Raw genomic sequence first — 22,479 nt, forward strand, 5'->3', positions numbered from 1 at the left:
GCGCTCCACACAGACGAAGCGGGGCGGGGGGGGGGGGGGGGTGGGTAGGGAGGGCCCTTACACATGCACTGCTGGGGAGGAGGACGGCAGCAGGGAGCCCCGCCCCCAGAGAGGACCCCTCCCCACCCGGAAGCCCCACCCACGGAACCCAGCCCATCCAGGGAGGAACCCCATCCAGGGGTCCCCGTCCTGGAGCCCCGCCCCCGCCTTTCTAGGGAGAAGTCCACCCCCATCCAGGAGCCCCACTCGGAGGCCCGCCCCCAGAGAGGAGCCCCGCCCATCCAGGCAGGAAATCAGCGCATGTCGGGCGGACTCCTGCCCATTTGGGAGCCCCAGTTGGGGCCCCGCTCCCGTCGGGAATAGCCCCGCCCCCATCCAGAAGCCCCACTTGGGGGCCCCGCCCCTGTCGGGAATAGCCCCGCCCCCGTCCAGGGAGGAGCCCCGCCCCTGTCAGGAAGAGCCCCGCCCCCCAGTCCAGGGAGGAGCCCCGCCCCCGTCCAGGGAGGAGCCTCGCCCCCGTCCAGGGAGGAGCCCCGCCCCCCCGTCCAGGGAGGAGCCCCGGCCCTGTCGGGAGGAGCCCCGGCCCCGTCCAGGGAGGAGCCCCAGTCCCCGTCCAGGGAGGAGCCTCGCCTCCCCGTCCAGGGAGGAGCCCCAGCCCCGCCCCTGTCCAGGGTGGAGCCCCGCCCCCCAGTCCAGGGAGGAGCCCCGCCCCCGTCCAGGGAGGAGCCCCGCCCCCCCGTCCAGGGAGGAGCCCCGCCCCAGTCCAGGGAGGAGCCCCGCCCCCCAGTCCAGGGAGGAGCCCCGCCCCCGTCCAGGGAGGAGCCCCGGCCCGGCCCGCGGCGGCGCGCGCTACTTGCAGGTGTGCACGTCGTAGACGCGCGCGCACTCCTGACAGCTCACGTAGCAGCACCAGTGGAAGACGCAGTGGCACTTCTCGCGGCGCCGCTCGGTGCGCGCGTTGTGGCCGCGGCCGCAGCACAGCAGGTCGCAGCCGTCGATGCCGTGCGAACTCACGTTGCACGTGCGGTCGCGGGTGCCGAACGAGCCGGTCTCGGGGTTGGGCTCGCAGAAGTTGGGCGAGGCCTCGTAGTACACCAGGTCGCCCTCCGTGGGCACCTTGAAGTAGGTGTAGCGCGGCCGCAGGGTCTCCACCCAGCCGCGCGACTCGCGGTGCTTCTCCACCACCATCTCCGAGGCGCTGTCATACTTGTCCTTGAGCAGGTCGCCGATGGCGCGGAAGTCGGGCTGCGACCACCAGCACGTCTTCACCTCGCAGCTGCCCGACAGCCCGTGGCACTTGCACTTGAGATGCATGTGGCTGGCGATGGCCTGCAGGAGCGCGCCGAGGGGCGTCAGGGCGGGCCCTAAGCACCCCCTTCCCCGGTTTGGTTCGTCTGCGCGGGGGCCCGTGTCCCCCCCCTCCCGGGGTGTGCTGCTTGCCTGCGGCCCCCCGCCCCATGAGCTCCTGGCGAGCCCAACGCAACCTGTCTCCTCCATAGAGGCCCTTCTCCGGGTTCCCGGCGCCGCCTCCGGGGCAGGGCACGTGCCTGCCGAGGTTCGCACCCTGGCAGACCCAAGATCCCCGGAGGGCAGGGCTGGGAGCCTCACCTCTCTCCGGGCTGGGTCTATTTCTACAGCCTTTATGACTGAGCGAGGGAGGGAAGGCACAGTAACAGTAACTGACGGTCTGGTCCGGGCATGCGGGAGGGAGGACATGAATGCTGACCTGAGGAGCCTAAGACGCAGCGCAGAGGACGTGTACATGGCGGCAAGTCTGGGGGCTGACCTGAGCGCACCTAACGGAGGAGGCTTGAGCAGAGCACCTTCAGGGCCCAGGAAGCTGGGTTTATGGGGCTGGAAGGCAATTCCAAGAGGAGGGAGGTAGTGTGGGGGGACAAGGCTGGGGGACTTTGGGGTCCTGAAGGCCAAAAGCCACAGGGCCTGGCCAAGGAATGGGTTTTTTCCCTTCTCTCTTTGAGGGAAGGGATGGGGTTGGGGGCGAAGGGGCGTGTGACTCAATCCGAATGTCTATGGTTGCACTGACCACCGTGGTGGACACCTACCACCATGAGCCCTGGAGATGTGGCTGGTCCAAAGTGCACTGTGCTGAATGCTGGCTCGCACAGAGTCCCCAGACTTCATGCAAGAAGAGGGTGTAAACTATCTCCTTCACTGGTTTAGTATTGATGGTGACCATTACTGCAATGATAACATGTTGGGTGATATATCTACCTTAGTAACACTTACTGGTAAAACTAATGTCACCTGTTTCCTTTTTAAATGTGGCTACCAGAACATTTTCAGCTACGGACGCGAGTCCCATTATACCCCTATTGGTCAGTGTGAGGTGGGCTCTGTGTCCAGATGCTGCGTCTTCCCTGCCCCCTTCTCCTGCTGTGTCTTCTACACTTCCCTCTCACACTGGCCCTTTCCTGGGGCATCAGTAATGACTGCATCCCTCCCCCGGTTAATTTCTGTCTCATCTCCATGTTCTTCTCTTTTCCAGAGGAGAGACCTCTTCAGTGTCTTTAGGTTTGCTTTTATCAGAGTTGTATCTGCATATACTTTAGAGTCTGAGAGTTCCTGAGACTCGCTCCCACACCCACACGGCACCTTCCCGACCAGCCAAGGCAACACCTGTGCCTCTTGCATCTCTAACAGAATGTTTGTCTTGCTGCCTCTTGAGCTTGGGGGCTCCAGCAATGTCTCCCCTCTCACCACGGAGGGTGGGAAATCAGCTCTTTACCATCACCCCACCACTGCAGTGCACACCTGCCCAGCGCCCTCCACCCTAAAAACAGAAGCATAATCCAGTCAGATCAATATTCAGCACTGGCCGTATTGGAACTATGTTAAGTGTCATACCCAGCCGAGCCCTGTGATAGGGTATGATTCCTTTTCCTTTCCTACAAAACTTTGTTGTTGCTGTTTTTAGTGTACTTATTACAGATTCAGACTCAAACTTTCCCTGAATTGTCTAAATATCCTCTTTGAGATGTTCAAACACACCTCGTATTCTAAGATTTCAGCTTCTTGGAGACATCTTTTTCAGAGGGTGTCTAGTAGATTTTGTGAAATGTGCATGCCCAAAATCACATCTTCTCTACTTAGAAAGTGGACAAGATGGTTTAGCTGGGTATAAAATGCTTGACTTAGAATCTTATTTCCCTTCAGAACTCTGATAGCACCTCTCCATTTTTATTCCAGCTCCCATTGTTCTTCTTGGGAACTCTGATGCCATTGTGATTCCTGATCCTTTGCATGAAACCCACGGTGTGGAGGGCTCCTCTGTGTCGTAGGCTGTGAATTTCATGGTGATAGGTCTTGATATGGGTCTCCTCTCTCATGTGCTACAGTCACTTACTGGGTCTGTTTGGTCTGAAACTTGTGATCCTCAGTCCTGGGAACCCTCCTGCCTTCTTTGCCGATTCCTCTTCATGTTCGTCATTGTCTTTCTTGGACAGATCCTCCATGTTCTCCATTCTTTTCCTATGGTCCATCTCTTTTTCTTTTTTCTTCTACTTCGTAGAAGGGTGTCTCAAGTATCTGCTAACCTTTGTGCTGAGAGTTTGGTTTCTGCTATTCTACTTTTAGTATCTAGCAGCTTTTTTCCCCCTCTCTGAATGTTCTTTTAATTTAACATCCTATTCTGCTTTTATGGAAGGAGTATTTTATCTCTCTGGGGATAGTGGCAGTTTTTTTTCTTTAACTGTTTTCAATCATTTAAAAATTTTTTTAAGTAATCTCTATGCCCAATGTGGGGCTCAAACTCATGACCCTCAGTCACGCACTCTACCAACTGAGCCAGCCAGGTGCCTGGAATAGTGGCAGTTTTTGAAGTTTTCATCTCTCTTTACAATGTCTCTCTCCCACCAGTTTTGTTTTTGTTTGTTTTGGTCTTCACCTTTGTGGTTGTGAGAGGCCTTCCTCAGATGTCCTGTGATCCTTGGCTGTCTGCTCATATTTAAAAGGAGGATACTACACATCGTGTTGGAAGCTCATGTGCTTGGTGAGGGCTTACCAGCATGGGCCCTCACTGTACAGTGACCTGGCTCCGTTATTTCATGGGGGAACCCCAGTCAGTATGTTTGAGTCTCTTCTTGGGTTGGTCCAATCCCCAGGGGAGAATCTTCCATTCTCCTGCCTAGAGGGTCATCAAGATTCACTGTGGGATACAGAGACTAGGAAGAGAAAGGCATGTGTAGATGGAGACTACTTTCACTTGGGAAGCCTCACCTTCACCCAGACTGTCCTTGGTGTCCCTCAGTGCAGACACACTGTGCTTTGCCCTTCCTGGAGAACACACCTCCTGACTTCTGCCATGGTAAAGGGGTGGGGGTGGGGGCTTGCCTGGATGGAAGGAGTTGGACAGAAGACCTGGTGGGTTATAAACTGCTTTTAAAGTAGATTATGGGGGCACCTGGGTGGCTCAGTCATTAAGCATCTGCCTTCGGCTCAGGTCATGATCCCAGGGTCCTGGGATCGAGCCCCACATCGCGCTTCTGGCTCGGCAGGAAGCCTGCTTCTCCCTCTCGCACTCCCTCTGCTTGTGTTCCTGCTCTTGCTATCTCTCTCTCTGTCAAATAAATAAATAAAGTCTTAAAAAAAAAAAAAAGTAGATTATCAACCCATCTTCCCATTTTTAGCCCCATTATTTATCTCTACTTTTCAAGACACCCAATACTAGTAAGTCCTGGGTTGGTTCTCAGAGTTCTTCTCTACTGGTTTAAGATTCTACTTTCTCCTAAGACCCAAGTATTCATGGATCTGCTTCTTAGTCTGAAACTTTTGCTGCCACTGTTAGCCCCTGGTTTCCATGTGGTCAGGAGTGTTCGTTCATTCAACATTCATTCACTGTCATTTTAGTGAGGTTCCGGGGAGTACAGAGGGATGCTTATGTTTTGGCATTCCTCATAGACCCTTCAGTTCTATAACGGCTATGTGATTCTTTCCCAAGTATATTCTATATTTTTATAGTTTCCAGTTCCCCTCTGAGACATTCAGACTCACGTTTTGGCTTTGTAAACCTAAGTAAGCATATTTCTTTTTTCACAATCTGTGTCTCATAATTCCAGTATCTGGAGTCCCTGTGGACTTGTTTCTGTGGTTTTTGCCGATGATCACTCATTGTGTCACCAGCTCATGTGACAGGTTATCCTTTGATTATGTGCTGGATGCTGTGTTTGAAAAATTATTTGTAGAAACATTTTTTGACCTTGAATAAGGTGATCATCCTCCAAAGAGGATTCGCCTGCTTTTTCCAGGTGTGTGGGAAAACCAGCAATTTGGGATCACCATAATCTGTTCTCAGATCTTGAGATTTTTCGAGCCTGCACACGTGAGCAAAGGCTGGTCTACTTCTGGTTTTCCTTTACTCCTCAGGGTCCCAGCCTAAACTGAGGAGAGTTTTCTAGAGATAACACCCTTGGTGGGCCCCTCAGCTCTGGGAGGCTGCTGGAAGTGCAGCTCAGTGTATGCACTCTGTCCAGATCAGGACAAAAGCTGCCTTGGGTACTGGGCTCAGGACTCTGCCTTCTCCTGGCCCTTGAGCTGCTAATTCCTCATCAGATGAGGTTACTTCTTTTACACTTAAACTAACTTTATGGGAGCATAATATACATACAAATAGTATATATGTTATAAATGCAAAACCTGACAAAATTTCACAAATTGCCACCACTGAACACCAGCTCCCCAGAAACTCCCATTATGTTCTCTTCCAGCTGTGCAGAGTCTCCTATTCAGCCTCCTATACCCTTTGTCGGTGTCTTTTTATGAACAGAAGTTCTTTACTTTAATGCAGTCCACATTATGGCTACATGTTTCTTTCATTGTAAGTGCTTTTTGGTCCTGTTTAGGAAACCTTTGCCTACTCCAAGGTCACAGAAATGTTCTCCTATGTTTTCTTCCTAACGTGTTTCTTTGTTTTACCTTTTCCATTTGGGTTCGTAATTGACCTTATATGTGGTGTGAGGTAGGGGTCAAGGTTGGTTTGTTGTTTTCTTCCCACCATATTGTTATCCAATTGACTGGGCACCCTTTATTGAAGAACTATTTCTTGTCTGCATTGCACTGTCCTCCCTGGGATAAGTCAGGTGGTGGTACACAGGTGGGCACCCTATGCTTTTAACAAGACACTTCTCCCATTTCGTCCTGTATTTGTACTTGTCTCGGGCAGGAAGATGAGTCAGTCACCTTGTCTTCTGTCGTTGGCCGTCCAATGCCTCAGTCCCCTGCGATCCCCTGGTTCCAAGGCCAGGGCCACCTTTGTGCGGCTGAATCTACGGGAGCTCTCTGGGTCCCACAAGTGGTCTGTGCTCCATTGGCTCCCCATGACCTTCAGACCCAGTCTTTCCAGCTTGGTCCCCGTGTCTCTTCTTCCTCTGCCCTCCCCATGCTATTCTACCGGGTGACCTCACTGGCAGTCATACGCTTTAGGCTGCTCCAAGGCTCCCGGCTTCCCTCCACCTAGATAACTGTGTTACTTTGCATGCGCTCCTTTCCACACCGCTGCAGGCAGAAGGCTTTTTTTGAGATGCCAGCCCAGGGTGTGGCTTCTCCGAGGTGCCCACGTCAACTTGTGTGTGCTTTTCCTTTTCACAGAATGTCGCGTGCTGTGCTGTAGGGCCTCACTGTCCTCCTCCCTGGACACGCAGGCCTTTCTGCCATTCTGCCACCCTGTGGGGATGCCCTTGACCCTTGTGCAGCCACTGGGCTGGGCTGTTTCAGACAGCCCTGGGCGGTAGGTGAGCACATACCCTCCTGGTCACCAGAGACAGCCCTCCCATGGTACTCCCGCCAAGCCACACCCTTCAGGGAACCAGGGCTCACATCCTGTTCAGAAAGCTTCTATTTGCCCAGGACCCTCAGGAATGTGGTCAGAGGGTGCACCCCCCAGACCCCACAGGGCCGCGGTGAGATGGCCCCCCATTGCACCCGCAGGATGCACGGGGCCTGGGTGGACGGCTCCCTGTGCACCTGAGAGCACGCAGGGCCGTGCACCCCAAGTACACTCCCCACTCCACGCACCCCAGCCAAGAGCGACCAACATACCTGGCGACCGGCCTCATTGTTGTGGCGGTTCATCGCGGAGCGGGCGTCTGGCCGGTTCTCCCGCGCGTCTGCAAACTCTCGAGACACCATGCCGCCAAACTCGATGTCCTCACTGCAGCCACCCCACTTCCAGCCCTCGCCCGGGGAGCCCTGGTGGCGGCTGCTGCAGCCACAGATGGCCGCGGAGCCCTCGGCACACGAGCGTGTCACGGCGAAGGCCACCCCGGCAGAGGCAATGGCGTGCACAAAGGCGGACTCCCGGGTGGCTGTGGAGAGAGGCGACTGGGTTGGCAGGACCTGGCAGCGGCTGGGGTGGTGGAGCCTGGCCCGAGGCATCGCGGCCCCTGGCTGGGCTGGGCCTGCGCCCCTGGGATGGGCGTGGGTCCCAGACTCAGTCCCTGGAGTGGCCAGGCAGGGCTGTGGAGGAGAGGGGTGCAGAAGACCCAAGGAGGAGGCCGAATATCAGGAGAAAGTACTTGGAGGGCCAACAAGCCCAAGGAGCGGCTCTGGACATCACTCCCCATGAGGAGCCGCAGGGACCCCTGCAATCCGAGGGTCAGATCCTAGCCAGTGCTGGCCAGGATGGGCAGAATCGGAACCCCGAACGCTACTGGGGGCAAGGAAATTGGTGCTGCCCCTTGCAAAGTGGTTTGACAGCTTCTTAAAACCAGACACCTACCATGTGACCAGGCCATTCAGCTAGGTATGTGCCCGGGAGGAAACTCAGGTGCTTGCATGGAACAGGAAGCAAATGTCATGGCTACTTTATTTGTAACAGCCCCAGTCTGGAGGCTCCCAGACGTCCATGAACAGGTCAACGGATAAAAATCTGCGGCCTGAAATAAGTCAGTCCTGGGGATGTGATGCTGCTAACAAATCTGTTCTGTGTGTTTAAAAGGTTGCTAAGAGAATAGGTCTTCACAAGAAAAACAACTGTAGCCATGTGTTGTGATGGGTATTAACCAGACTGACTGTGGTGATTATTTTGCAATGCATACATATATCGAATCACTATGTTGTACACCTGAAACAAATGTTATGTGTCAGCGACAGCTCACGGAAAAAAGCAAAATGGAATTCTGTCTAGCAGTAACGGAATAAATGGCATGGGTGAATCTCAAATCATCTGCCAAGAAAAGGCAGACAAAAAACAAAACCTCCTTCTTGGGCCCCAACAGCCCAGGGTGGAGACCCCCCTACCCAGATGTCCATGCCGAAAGCTTCCGGCAGCCTAACGGCCTGTTTGGGTGGCAGCTCCTGGCCCACACACCGTCCACCTGCGCCTCTCATTCTGCCTGCACACTTTCCCCTCCCCCGCCCCAACTCCAGGAAGGGTCACCCCTTCTGGGACCTGCTCAAGACCGGTGCACACTTTGCCCTGTGATGGACCCTGCTCTCGGGCCTGGAGACTCTGAGGGCCTCCAGCATCCAGGTTGCTGCTGACCCCGGGGGCTGGTTCGGAGGCTGCCCAGGCCCCCAAAGGCAGGGGGGGGAAACTGAGTCTGGGGAAGTGGTTTTGCAGAAGGGCAGAGGAGGAGGGCTGGAGCTTGGGAAGGAGCTGGTGAGACTGACCAGGAGTGGACAGAGGCATGTGGGAGGCGTTGAGGGAGGCCCAGAAGCACAGGGCGTGAGGGGGCTTTGCAGAGGCTCGATCCCCAGCCAGGCTTCCTCAGACTACATGAGGGCACCGTGCCTCCTGGGTCTGTGCAAGCCTTGCAGTGAGGGTTCGCAGCAGTGATCCCCTGCAGTGGACGGCGAGGGCAGGGGGCTACTGTGTGTGAGCGGGTGGAACTCCCTCATTCCTCCACAAGCGTGTACGGAGCACCTGCTCTTTGCCAGGTTCTGTGGGAGGGAGCGTGATGGCCTCATGGAGCGAATGGGCTGATTAGCAGGAATTTAAAAACCGAGGTGAAAACCATGGGCTTTGGAGCTCGGCGGGCCTGGGGCTGAACCTAGGCTGGGTGTCTGCTGTGGCTGTGAGGTGGTCCCGGCAGCTCACCTTTCCTGGGCTGGCAGGAGGGAGAAGGGAGCAGGAGAGACGTGATGATGGGCCCGACCAGGCCTTCCATGCCGGGCGTGGGGTGGGTGCCCTGCATGTCCCCACGGTCCTCCTGGGCAGCAGGCCTGCACAGTGCTGGGGCTCCCAATGGCTCCCATCGTGGGGTGCGGCTGCCTCCCCACCCACATCAGTGCCCAGGGGGCTTTTGTCTTGGGAGGGGGATGAGCGGGGGGGCTTCATCCTGGGTGGCGAGCAGAGGCCACAGGCAGAGGCTGTGGGCTGCTCCCCACGCTTCCCCAAGCTCGCACGCCCCAAAGCCCAGGTAGGTAGAGGCAAGGGAACGGCGAGACGGGTTCCAGCCAGCAGCGTGCACACACTCAGACTCACTCAACACCCGACACACCTGTCACTGAAAAACGCACATTGACCATCTCGTGCCTCCCCCCCACCCCCCAGGCCTTCCCGTGAGTCCAGCCCTCAGCATCTGTCACCTGCACCATCAGAGGCTCCTGGAGGGAACCCCCACCCCCAGCCTCCAGCCTCCCCCCACCCACATGTGTGTGTCACACGTCTGTGCGCACACACACACTCACAAACACACATGCACGTATGTGCACACACAAACATGCATGCACACACAAACACATGTGCACACAAACACATGCACACATGCACAGGCGTGCACATATGCAAACACACGCACACATGTGCACACATAAACATGCATGCACACACGAACACATGCACACGTGCACAGACGTGCACATATATGAACACATGCACACGTGTGTGCACACAAACATGCATGGCACACAAACACATGCACACATGCACAGATGCACACATATGTGAACACATGCACACATGTGTGCACACAAACATGCACGGCACACAAACATGTGCGCACACAGAAACACATGCACAGACGTGCACATATGCAAACACATGCACACATGTGCACACACAAACATGCATGCACACACAAACACATGCACAGACGTGCACATATGCAAACACATGCACATATGTGCACACATAAACATGCATGCACACACGAACACATGCACGGATGTGCGCATATGTGAACACATGCACACATGTGTGCACACAAACGTGTGCACACAGAAACACATGCACACATGTGCACACACAAACATGCATGCACACACAAACACATGCACACATGCACAGACGTGCACATATGCAAACACATGCACACATGTGCACACATAAACATGCATGCACACACGAACACATGCACACGTGCACAGACTGCACATATGTGAACACATGCACACGTGTGTGCACACAAACATGCATGGCACACAAACGTGCACACACAGAAACACATGCACAGATGTGCACGCACAAACATGTGCGCATATGCAAACACACATGCACACACAAACACACACGCAGATACATGCACACACAGGCTGAAGGCACAGCCCTTTGTTTCATGCCCACCTAGCCCTGCCTGGTCCCGGACATAACTCTTGGGGTTATGTCTTGCTTGACCTGCACACAGGCCTGCCCCACCTGCTGCCCTCCCAGCTTTGGAGCTGCTCCCTGGCCTCCAGCCACACTCAGCCCCCTCCTCCCCTAGGGCGATTTCTGCTGTTCCCCTGGCATGTGCACCTGCCATTTCCCCTGTCTGCTCTTCAGGCCGGGGTCCAGACCACACTGTCTGGGTGTGGTCAGTGCCTGGCCCCGGAAGGCCTTGCCTCCGTCCACTCCTGATTCATTCCCTCCCCAGCCTGGAAGCTCCCTGAGGCGGGGACTGTGTTGTGTTCATCTTTCGTTTCCAGGGGCCCTGGGCTGGACAGGGAGGCCCAGCAGGATCTGAGCCTGGGGGCTGGCGCTCCATCCCTCCCCACTCAGCAACCTTCACTGTCCCCTTTCCCAAAGGCCAGCCAGTCAGCCGCTCCCCCAGATGCTGGACGCCCTTGCCTCGCTTTGCTTCTGTAACACGATGCATCGGGCAGGTGTGGAGCTGCCTTCTGAGGGTCGAAGGCCTCCGTGAATAAATGCCAGTGTGCCCTGAACATGGACTGCTTGTCCTTCTGTCCCTCCCTCCAGCAGAGCCACGCCTTTACTTTGTCTTCCCAAGAGAATGTTCTTCTCTGAGGGTGGGCTTGGCTCCTTGCTTGCTCGCCCCGCCAGAGCCCCGGCCTGCGGCCTCCCCTGCACCCTGTACGGGGGCCTGCAGGCTCCTGGGGCAGGCCGTATGTCCTGGGCACTCCAGGAACCCAGTGAACACACCCGGGGCCTTTCCCCGCTGCACCCTCTGGCTGCTTCCAGCTGGCCGAGGCCCCTGGTGGCCCTTCTCCAGGCCCTGAGTGCCCGACCCCGGCCCAGAGGGCCAGAACCACTCATTGTGGAGGAGACTGAGATAAGGGGAGAGCCGGCGAGCCTAGGGCCTTGTCCCTTCCCCGAACAAGGGCTTGGCTGCTTATCAGTCTCAGGCAGACAGGCCAGGCCACCAGACACACTCGAGGGGAAGGACGTGCTCGGGGCAGGGGGGGGGCCCCCTTGAACTTGGAGGAGGAACTCAGTCCTGCCCCGCTCTGTCACCAGCTGGCTGTGTGACCCTGCCCAGGCCTTCCTCCCCATGGGCCTCAATCTCCCTTTCTGCCCCACGAGGAAAGGGCTCATCACACACGAAGTCCCGAAGGCTGAGGACACCTTGTAGCCTGCCTTCAACTTGCTCCAAAGGAAAAGATGCCTCTGAGGAGAGGCCACGAGACCCGCGGCCAGAAAAGCATGAGGTGGTTTGCTCTGGCAAAGACCGCCTGCTTAAAATGGAAGATGTGGCCTCCACGCAGTTGCAGACGCCTGTCCCGCCCCACCTTGCCCAAGCGGTCAGGGCTGTGGGCACCCCAGTGGGCAGGCGGGGGGCACCCATGGAGGCCTTCTCACCAAAGAATCAGGAAACATCAGACAAACCCAAAAGGCCTGCCCGAGCTCCTCCTAGTCTTGAGGGCACGGAGGGCAAGGGCCAGGCGGACCTAGGATGGGATCTGGACAGGCAGAAAAACAGGTGAAATCTGGGTAAAGTCTGGAGCTAAGTTAACACTGATGGATCTTTGTTCTGATGGATGCAGCTGGATTTGTGGGTTGTCAGCCCTGGGGGAGGTCTGGGAGGGGATATGGACTCTGGGCACCATTCCTGTGATGCTTCCGTATGTCTACAATTCTTTCTAAAGAAAACATGAAAACACATGCTGAGGCCGTGCAGAAGGAAGACTAGCAGTGTGTCCAGGTGACACCCCACAGTAGTGGGGCTTCTGATCCAGGGGTCTCTGGGCAGGCTTCACTGTGAGCAGGAATCAAGGGCATGCCGGAAAACTTGTGGGGTGTGTGTGTGTGTTTGGATAGAGAACCCATTGCTTTTATCAGATTTCCACAGGGGTTTGAAACAAGAAGGTCACGGTCTGACTAGCTGGGGCAGCCTCAGGCTTTGCAGGAGGTGGGACAGGGCTCCCCTGAGGCCGTGGGTGGGGAGGGCACAGTGAGGACTCAGACCAGGGTCTGGAGCCCTGGCAGCCGCCCCAGTCACGGCAAGGTTTTTAGCCACCGACAGCAGCTTTGTCAGAGGTTTCTGCTTCTGTTTACACAACAGAGGCAGCTAGGGCGTGGGAGGCGAGCCATCCCACCATGGGAAGGGAATCACGTCCTTGGAATGAGATTGGAAACACCTCTGTCACCGTCACCGGCAATGGGGTCCGGCAGGTCAAGGGAGGAGGAGGGCACACGGGCCCCTGGGATAGAGTTGGCCCAAGGCTTTGGAGCTGCTCAGGCCTGCCCTGCTGGCCCCGTGGTGCTTCTTCACACCCGTGAGGTGGGCTTTGCCTCCCTGGGTCTCAGCACTCCAGAACTGGACTGATCTTGTTTCCAGACTTGGATGTCACAGGACTGTCAAGTACCAGAGATCATTTGAGGACAGAACGAGGACTGCCAGATGTTGTCACTTTTCCGTGAGAGGATAAGACATATGGAAAATGACTGTCACAATTTCAGAATTGAGGTCGGGGTGGGGAAAAGGAAGAAGAGAGGGAATGTAGTGACAAAGTTGTTCTGTGAGTTAAGCATCCTCCCTGGGGAAGGTCATCTTTGCTAGAAACTTGACGTTGTTTCATTACCAATTATTTATTGAGTTCTTGCAAAGTATCAATGATCTATCCCCCCTTCCATTCATCTACCATCCTTCCATTTATCCTTTTATCTGTCCATCCACCAACCATTTATCCATCTACCATCTATTTACCCATCCATTCATCCATGTCCCCACGCACCCATCCATCCATCCATCCACCATCCATTTGTCCATCCACCATCCATTTATCCATCTACCCATCCATTTATCCATCTACCCATCCATCCATCCACCATCCATTTATCCATGCACAGTCCATTTATCCATCCACCATCCATTTATCCATCTACCATCTACCTATCATTTATCCACTCACCATCCATTTATCCATCCATCCATCCACCATCCATTTGCCCATCCACCATCCATTTATCCATCTACCATCTATTTATCCATTTATCCACTCACCACCCATTTATCCATCCATCCATCCACCATCCATTTGTCCATCCACCATCCATTTATCCATCTACCCATGCATCCATCCAGCGCCCTTTTATTCACTCATGGTCCATTTATCCATCCATCCATCCATCCATTCATCCATCCATTCATCCAGGATCTGAGAGTCTATAAAGAGCTAAACCCTAGGCTCAGAACTAGGAATATGAGGTGGGTAAAATGTAAGGTGCCCATTCTCAAGAACCAAGGTAAGAAATCTGCAAGAAAATGGATTGCCGCTCTATCTGGTGAAATTTCTAACAATCCAGGTTTTCAAAAGTTGAATGAACTACCCATCCAATTGTTAATTAAGGAGAAGAAAGAATCCCTGTACTGGAAAGGAGGAGGATGAACTAGGGGAATCCTGCCTTTAGTGAGAGGCTCTGCTATTGTGGATCAAGTTCTTGGCTTTGAGCTGTGCTAAGTCACCTGCCTTACAGTTCATGAGAGATAGAATAGGGGAAATAATGACACACAATGAAGCTTGGCAACTTGAACTCTGGGGCAAGATTGGGATGGATGGATGGGTAGATGAGTGGGTGGGTGAGTTGCTGGCTGTCTGATTGGATGGATCTGTAGATGGGTGGATACATGGATGGATGGATGGATGGATGGATGCTGGGTGCTGGGTAGATGGGTATGTGGATGGGTGGATGGATGGATGGATGGAGGGATGGATGGATGGCTGGGTGGATGGATGAGTGGATGATGGATGGTGGATAGATGAATGTGTAGATGAATGGATGGATGTGTGGATGGGTGGATGGATGGGTGGATGGATAGATGGGGGATAGATGGGTGGGTGAATAGTGGGGTGGATGGATGGATGAATGGATGATGATGGATGGTGGATAGATGAATATGTAGATGGATGGATGGGTGAGTGGGTGGGTGGATGGATGGATGGGTGGATGGACAATGGATGGATTTATGGATGGGTGGATGGACAATGGATGGATGGGTGGATGGATGGATGGATTTATGGATGGATGGATGGTAGATGGATGGGTGGATGGATGGATGGATGGATTTATGGATGGGTGGATGGATGGATGGATGGATGGGTGGATGGGTGGATGGATTTATGGATGGGTGGATGGATGGGTGGATGGATGGATAGATGGATGGGTGGATGGATGGATTTATGGATGGGTGGATGGACAGTAGATGGATGGGTGGATGGATGGATTTATGGATGGGTGGATGGACAGTAGATGGATGGATGGATGGATGGATGGATGGGTGGATGGATGGATTTATGGATGGGTGGATGGACAATGGATGGATGGGTGGATGGGTGGATGGATGCATGGATTTATGGATGGATGGATGGTAGATGGATGGGTGGATGGATGGATGGATTTATGGATGGGTGGATGGACGATGGATGAATTTATGGATGGATGGATGGACGGTAGATGGATGGGTGGATGGATGGATGGGTGGATGGAAAATGGATGGGTGGATGGATGGATGGATGGATGGTGGATGGATGGATGAGTGGATGGATGGATGGATTTATGGATGGGTGGATGGATTTATGGATGGGTGGATGGATGGTAGATGGATGGATGAGTAACGTCTGGGGCAGCTGAGGGAGTCCTGTGTGGTGAGAGCTGGATGTCCGGGATAGGGCAGGGAGAGCAGCCCCACAGTGTCCCTCAGAGCTAGGCTAGTGGAACCTTATGTGTCACCCATGAGATGGGCTTCGGCAGTAACTTTGCCTCCTTGGGTTTCAGAACTTTAAAATTAGAGGGATCTTAACAAATTCTTGTTTCCAGATTCAAATTTCACAGGCTTGTGAAGTACCAGAGATCATTTGAGGACCGAATTAGGATCGCCAAGTGTGGTTACTTTTACTTTTTTTGTGGGAGAATAAGACGTATAAAAAATAACTATCATAATTTCAGGAAAAAACATTTTAACAAACAAAAAGGTTATGTTTCTAGGGTACTTTGTGCTGAAGAAAGTTCATCTTTCACATTTCACCATGAAGTTGGCAACTGGCGACCATTAATTGAGCACTGACTGTGTTCTTAGTGGACAAGAAGGCTGCAGCCTCTGTTCTGGAGCTAACCTTCCTGCAGAGAGGTCACCCAGGAGGCCGTTTCAGCAGGGACCAACAGGTCACCCTGCCTCGGGTCTGGCAGATCCTTGTATCACTGTTGAGAGAACTGGCCCAGACAGGACAAGGGGCACTCCTCTCTGCCTACAAGTGCCATGGGTCCTGCAGGCCCCCTCAGCCCCAGCATGCTCAGTGGCTGACCCACTGCTCACCCACAGCAGTGAATGCTGAGCCCAGACAGGGCCCGGGGAGAGGCTCCTGCACCCCCAACAAGGAGTCCTGAGACTCCACCAGGTATTTCTGGTGGTTGCATCCTTGAGGTAGCTGGCCCACCTGTCATCTCCTGGGGGAAGACTGTGGGGGCGCACACTGATGAGACGGAGAGGGACATATGCTCCTGGGATGAGACTAAGGGGGTGCTGGAGGGGCCTTTCTGAGAAACACGTGTGATCTCCGGCAGCAGAAGCTCCTGGAAGGGGGCTGTGGTTCAGATGTGACTCCTGATCAATGAAATGGAGTTCCTGGGACGTTCTGCCTGCCTGGGTGGACCCCTCTGGACACCCTGCAGGGAGGAGGGCTAGGGGCTGTCCCAGCAGCAGCCTCCCCGGGCAGCGTATCACGGCATACACATGTTGGGTCCTGGGCCATGTTCTTGGAGGGACACCTATTTCTCTAAAGGGTCCCCAGGTGATTCTGATGCAACCCTGGGCTGAACCCCCAGGCTCTATTATAGCCCAGGGCACCATGACTCACAGACCCACCACCCCTCCTCCAGATGGTGGCCAGACCCAGCAGGCTTGTGGAAGGGGGCCTCCAAATGGTACCTGGGCAGGAGAGAGGAGGGAGCATGGGGAGGGGGAGGGGAGTCTCCGATACCATGTCCTTAAGATGGATGTATGCGGGTGGTAGCATGGAGGGCTTTGATAAATCCCCCATCCGAGGGACATCAGGGGATTAATATGGGGGGCCCTGACACCGCTTTCTTCAGAGGTACTCCGAGGAGCTAATATGGGGGCTCAGATTCCTCTCCCCATCAGGAGGACACAGAGAGGCTAATATGGGGGGCTCTGAAATCTCCACATCAGAGGGACATGGGGGGCTATCTTGGGGGATCTCTGACATCCCCTCCTTCCTGCAATGGGCTGCAGACTTTCTGTCTGGCCCCTACACGAAGGCTGGCCCCTGGTCACCAGCGTTCAGGACTTAGGGGCCTGTCTCCAGTCGGCTAGTGGGAGGCAGAGACTTAGGCCCAGGGCAGGGTAGGGGGCGAGCTCCCCTGAGAGTTGCAGGTCCTGCCTATCAGAACCTTCTCTTGGCTGACCCGTGGCAGAGGAAGGGCTCTCCCTCAGCTGAGGCGCCCTGCGACCCCAGGCTGTCTCACCTCTGGGCAGTGCTGACCTTGGGGCAAGACCTCCATGGCACTGAGGTTGGTGCAGCCCACAGGTCTGCAGAAGGGGGTGCAGGGGGTGGAGGGCATGCTCTCCTGCATCATGGAGCCCCCCCCCCCCCGTGGCATTGCCTGCAACCACAGCGCCCTGGCCAGGGCAGGGGTTCTCAGTCTCAGCCCAGCTGCCCCACCACCCCAGCACCTTGCAAGGAGGCTCGCTGAGCATGCCCTGCTGCGGCTTCCCTTCTGCCAGGTGTGTGGGGGTGCATCCCCCCTCCTCCAGGCCAGCCCTGTCAGCCTGGACCCTTGCCGAGTCCTCCTGGTGCTCTGAGCAAACAGCATGCTCCTTTCGGCAGCTGCAGTGCCCACAGCTGGATGGGCCTTCCGGGAGCCTGGGCTCCTGGAGGTGCCAAGCCCCCAGGCTTCTCTCCGCTCCCAGCCGCTGCTCCTGGAGCATCGCTTCGAGCTGCTCTCAGCGTGTGGCACCCCGGCATACACCAGACCCAGACGACAAGGTGGCACCGCCCTCTGGGGCCTCCCAGGGCACTGCCCGCCTGGCAGGTGAGGGGCGGAGGGAGGGGGACCCAGACGAGCAGGTCCCGCGCCACCTGGGCAGGTGCAGAGGCCAGCAGATGCTCCCACCTCCCTCTCTCTGGCCAGTAAGAGCCTGCGGTAAGTTGGCGCCTCCTCCACCCACCGAGGCCCCAGGACGCAGCGGCCAGACGGCCAGGAGGACGGCCAGAGCCCCGGGCCAGCTGGTTCGGCCCCTCCGCCGACGCCCACCTTCCTCGGTCTGCAGCGGGCAGCGTCCGGGAGGGGCCGATGCGGCGGCATTCGTTAACCCCCGGCCGCGTCCCGCACAAAGGAGGAGCCACCTGAGAGCGGAATGCGGCCCGCGCCCCACTGCGGCCGCGGCCCCTGACACCGCCCGGCCGGCGGCGCGGCCGGCGTCCTGATTACCTGCTGGGGCTAATGAATCTGGCTTTGTGAGGCACTGTCACGCCGCGTTAGGCCCACAATGGCCCGCGATATTTTATATGAATTTCCCCCTCGTCGGCGATTAGGCCATAGCAAGCCCGTCCTAGCAACCGGGAGGTATGCGCGGCCCAGGGGCCGCCGGCGCGAGAGGGGCGCGCTATTCACACGCTGCAGCGCAGCTCTCCCGAGGGCGTGTGAATCGCCCCCAGCATTTCACTTTCCCTTGTGCTTAATCTTGTCCTCGTCGTGGGGACATTGTGTTCCGAGCCGGGCCCGGCGGGGTGTCGCCGGGGTCTCTCCTGGCCCCTCTACACCCCCCCGCTGGGCAGAGTTAATGATATACGGGGGAGGCCGTGGAGACCGGCCGAGCCCCCCAGCCACCGCGAACCGAAACACTTTCCGATGGGGGTCAGGGGTCGCAACCTGGATTCGGGACGCCGCTTCCCCCCAGGGCCTGCATCTCCTCGCCGGCCCCTCCTGAGCCCTGCGGCTTGAGGCTTGGGCCGGCCTGGCCGGCCTGCCCCAGCCCCGAGCCTGTGCGCCGGCGGGGACACACAGGGCGGCCGACAGACCACCCCCTGGAGCCCGACCGCGGGGAGGGGCTCCTCCCGGAGGTGCCCGGGGGAGATGTCTCCACCACCTCCTCCCCAGCGCAGGCCCTCAAGGAGACTAACCAAGGACAGCGGCAGGGGGCTGCGAAGGAAGGTCACCGTCTGGGGGACGGCACACCCTTGCTGAAAACGTGATTGACACCTGTAGACGCGGCCGCCGCCCCAGAGGCTCAGGGAGTCCTGCAGTATGGACCAGGACTGATGCTGAGAGGGTCAGCCCCGGCCCCCATCTCAGCTGCCTAGCGGGTGAGGTCCAGGTGTAGACCCCCAGGCAAGGGCCAGCCCATCTCTCTGCATGGGCAGTGAAGCCCCCTCCCCATATACTGCCGGGGACACCTGCTCCCTGATTCAGAGGGGCAGGCCCAGCATCCCCCTGGCCCTGAGACCCCAGGGTAGCCACTCTGACTGAGTGGACAGTGCAGGCTGGGGTGCTGGGGGGAGAGGCACGCTCCCCTCTTCCTGCAGTTACGTGCTGCCCAAAAGCCCACTGGCCTGGACCTGTGCCACGGTGACCACTGAGCTCCCTCAGGGGCACGTCCTGGCCGGACCTCCTCCAGGCTGGCAGTGGGCCTCAGTGGGCCTGTCTGCTGGGGCACTGAGCCCTGGGACCAGCCTTGCCTGCCCTGTGTCTTCCCCACCCCCTCCCTCACCTCCCTGGCGGTCAAGAGGAGGTGTTGGCCAGCTCTCGGGGAAAGCAGGCCCTTCAGGTGCCTGGGGGCCTGCCTGGAGGGACAGATAGCTGCCACACACTCAAAATTCTTCAAATGCTTTCTGCCCCACGACGCAAGTTACACGGGGTCTGCTGCCTTCTGGAGCAAGGGCAAAGGGCAGTTCTTCCCAGCCTGGGCTCACTTCTAGCGCCCAACCCCACGCTCCGCTCCGGCGACTTCCAGAGGTCCAGCTGCACGACCCAGCCCCCCACACACGTGCTCACACACACATGCACACGCTCGCACACGTCCACACAGGGCTGGGCCCCTCTCCTCAGCTGGCTGGGCGGCATTAAGCTCTGTTCAAGAGGCCGCCTCAGCAGGGGTGGCCAGGCGCCCCGTGGACCCTGCCACAAAGCCCGGGTGACCTCTGACACGATTAGGGTCGCCCTGACCCTAATCCAATCAGATTGATTACCACAGGCGCGGCCAGGCGGGCAGGCTGGGGCCTCCACAATGGCCTCCCAGAGCTGGCTTCTCTCTGGGGTACCTGGCGGGCTCCTTCCTTGAGGGCCATTCAGCTCTTTGGCCACAATGAATTCCACCATTTCTCAGCCCTGCAGCAGGCAAGGGGGAGAGGGGGATTTCTCCTTCCATTAAAGCCAAGTGGTGAGGGCCTGGGGGCTGAGACGATTTTCATCCAGCAGAAATGGGAGAAGGGTGGGGAGAGAGGGGACAGACAGGAGGGGGCAGAGGGAGTGAAGGGCAGAGAAAGGAGTGTGGACATGGGGAGGTGACATGGGGGTCATGGGGGAGTGGATGTGGGGAGTTGGACTTGGGGGAGGGGACACAGGGGAGTGGATGCGGGGAGGGTCTTGGGAGGGGACATGGAGGACATAGGTATAAGTGGACATTTTGCAGGAGAGGGGCCAGGACACAGGCTTTCAAGGAACAAGAGGGTGCAGGGGAGGGTGGGAGCTCTCTGGGACCACAGCCCAGAAGCCAGGGGCTTGTCTGCTCCTGGGGTGCCTACCCCCTGGGCACAGGAGGGCCTGCTGTCCCAGCAGAGAGCTCTGCTCTCCTCCCAGAGCCCTGTCAGGTATTCCCAGCACCCCACAGACCCCCACACAGGAGTCCCAGCCTGACCCCTGCACTGCTCCTCGGCGTCCTCACTTGCAACCCTAGCAGCAGTTGGTTGGATGGGGGTTAGGACTCAAGTTCCTGCCGTGTTAAAACACTTAGCACAGCCCCAGAAAGCACCGTAAACATGTTTTAAAGAGAGAGAGAAAAACTTTTGAGATCCAGCTCAGGTGCCATCTCCCCTGGGAAGCCCAGCCATCTGCTCAGCACCTCCTTCTGAAACACCAGCTCTGTGCCAAGCACTCCTTGGCACTCCCCTAGCAGCTGCCTTCCGTTTGTGCTGCAGGAACACCTGCTGGGTGTGACAGGGGACCCCAGCAGACCTGAGGGTACCCTGCAGGGGCCTGGTGCTTGTCCCGGGAGAGTGGTGGTGGGGACGGGGTCAGGAAACATGGGGCAGCTCTGGGGGCCTGGGCAGAGGGCTGAAAGATAAGATGGAGCTGGAGAGAATGAGGATTGCAGGGACGGAGCCAGTTTCAGACTGTGGGGAGCAGTGAGGACGGGGTGCAGAGGCAGGTCGCTCTGGATGGGCAGGGAAGTCTGTACGCAGCAGCGATGTCTGAAGCAGGTGGGGAGTGGATAAGGCCCCAGGAGAGGGCCCGGGGAGGGGCTGGTGGTAATGCAGAAGGGCAGAGCGGCAGAGAGTGGGTGCAGAGGCCAAGGGCCCTTGGGGCCACCCCGACTGAGGAGCTTGCAGGCATGTCTGAGCATAACTGGAGAGTTGTGGGTTTGGCTCTGAGATGATGCAGCCCAATGTATGAACATATGGGGAAAGGATGGAACTTGTGGCCAGGGAGGGTGATGCTGCATCCCAGTGGGAATGATGGCTTACCCCAGAGGACTCCAAGGCAGGTCTGTGTATCCCAGGGGGTGCATGGAAATGGGCCGGATCCTTGGACAGCATGGGTGGTTCCAAGGCATCCTCCCTTCCTCTCTGCCTGCACCCCTACAACCACCATCTCCCACTTGTCCCAGGAGGGGACCCGCAGGCTTCCAGGCCATGTTGATAACAACTGGGCCATGGAGCTCTGTGCAAATCAGGTCATCATCCAACTCCTTGTTTTCCACAGAGTGAAAGGAGGACCCAACCAGGCCACGAGCTGACAGATTTTTAAAATTTTTGATAATAGATCATTATGTGATTTTTGTCACATATAACTCAGAAAAAAAACACAAAGAATTGAGAGCCACGTTATATCAAAACTCTCTCATGTCACTAATTGATTGATATGAATGAAGATCCTCACACCTGGATCTTTAAAACTTAAGAACTGTATACCCAGTGGTGAAAGACTGAAAGCCATTTTTCAGATTAGGAGGAAATCAGGGGTGCTCATTCTGCTCACTGCCACCCAACATTGTCCCAGAGGCTCCAGCCAGGGCAAGGAGCAAGAAAAAAAAAGGGTATCCAGATTTGAGGGAAGAAGGAAAACTGTTCCTGTTAGCCAATGATATGAAAATCCTACGGAATGCACAAAACATCTCTCAGAACTGATAAACCTTCAGCAACATTACAGAGCATGAGCTCGATATTAGAAACCAATCATGCTTTTCTATGCACCAGCAATGAACAATCCAAAAGTGAGATTAAGGAAACAATTCCACTTACAACAGCATCAAGAAGAGTAAAATACTTTGGAATTGATTTAGCAAAGCAAGTGCAAGGTTTGTATGCTGAAAAGTGCCTGATGTCATTGAAAGAAACTGAAGAAAGCCTAAATTCATGGAAAGACATCCCATGTTCATGGATTGGGTGGCTTAATATCAAGATGGTAATATTCCCCAAGGTGATCTGCAGATTCAACACACTCCCTAAAAATGTGAGCTTTTGTTTTTGCAGAAACTGACAAGCTGATCCTAAAATCCAAACAGAATGGCAAGGGGTCCTGGATAGTGAAGACAGTCTCGAAAAAACAGAACAAAGTTGGAGGATTCACACTTCCTGATTTCCAGCTGTACTGCAGAACAGGCAGAGAACAGACATGTGGACCATGGGGTA

General features: G+C 56.1%; 1 protein-coding gene across 1 annotated transcript in view; it reads right to left on the minus strand.

The window, feature by feature from the left end:
- Positions 1-794: 794 nt before the first annotated feature.
- WNT3A (Wnt family member 3A) overlaps positions 795-22,479 on the minus strand; it is a 42,961-nt gene continuing 21,276 nt past the window's right edge. The window contains exons 3-4 of the mRNA XM_036124269.2: positions 7,054-7,319; positions 795-1,329 (exon numbers count right to left, since the gene is read on the minus strand). Of these exons, the coding sequence (XP_035980162.1) occupies positions 850-1,329; positions 7,054-7,319 (746 nt within the window). The 3' untranslated portion in view covers positions 795-849. The remainder of the gene's footprint in view (positions 1,330-7,053; positions 7,320-22,479) is intronic.

The sequence above is a fragment of the Halichoerus grypus genome, chromosome 2 (genome assembly GCF_964656455.1).
Source record: "Halichoerus grypus chromosome 2, mHalGry1.hap1.1, whole genome shotgun sequence".
In the NCBI taxonomy this organism is placed as follows: Eukaryota; Metazoa; Chordata; class Mammalia; order Carnivora; family Phocidae; genus Halichoerus; species Halichoerus grypus.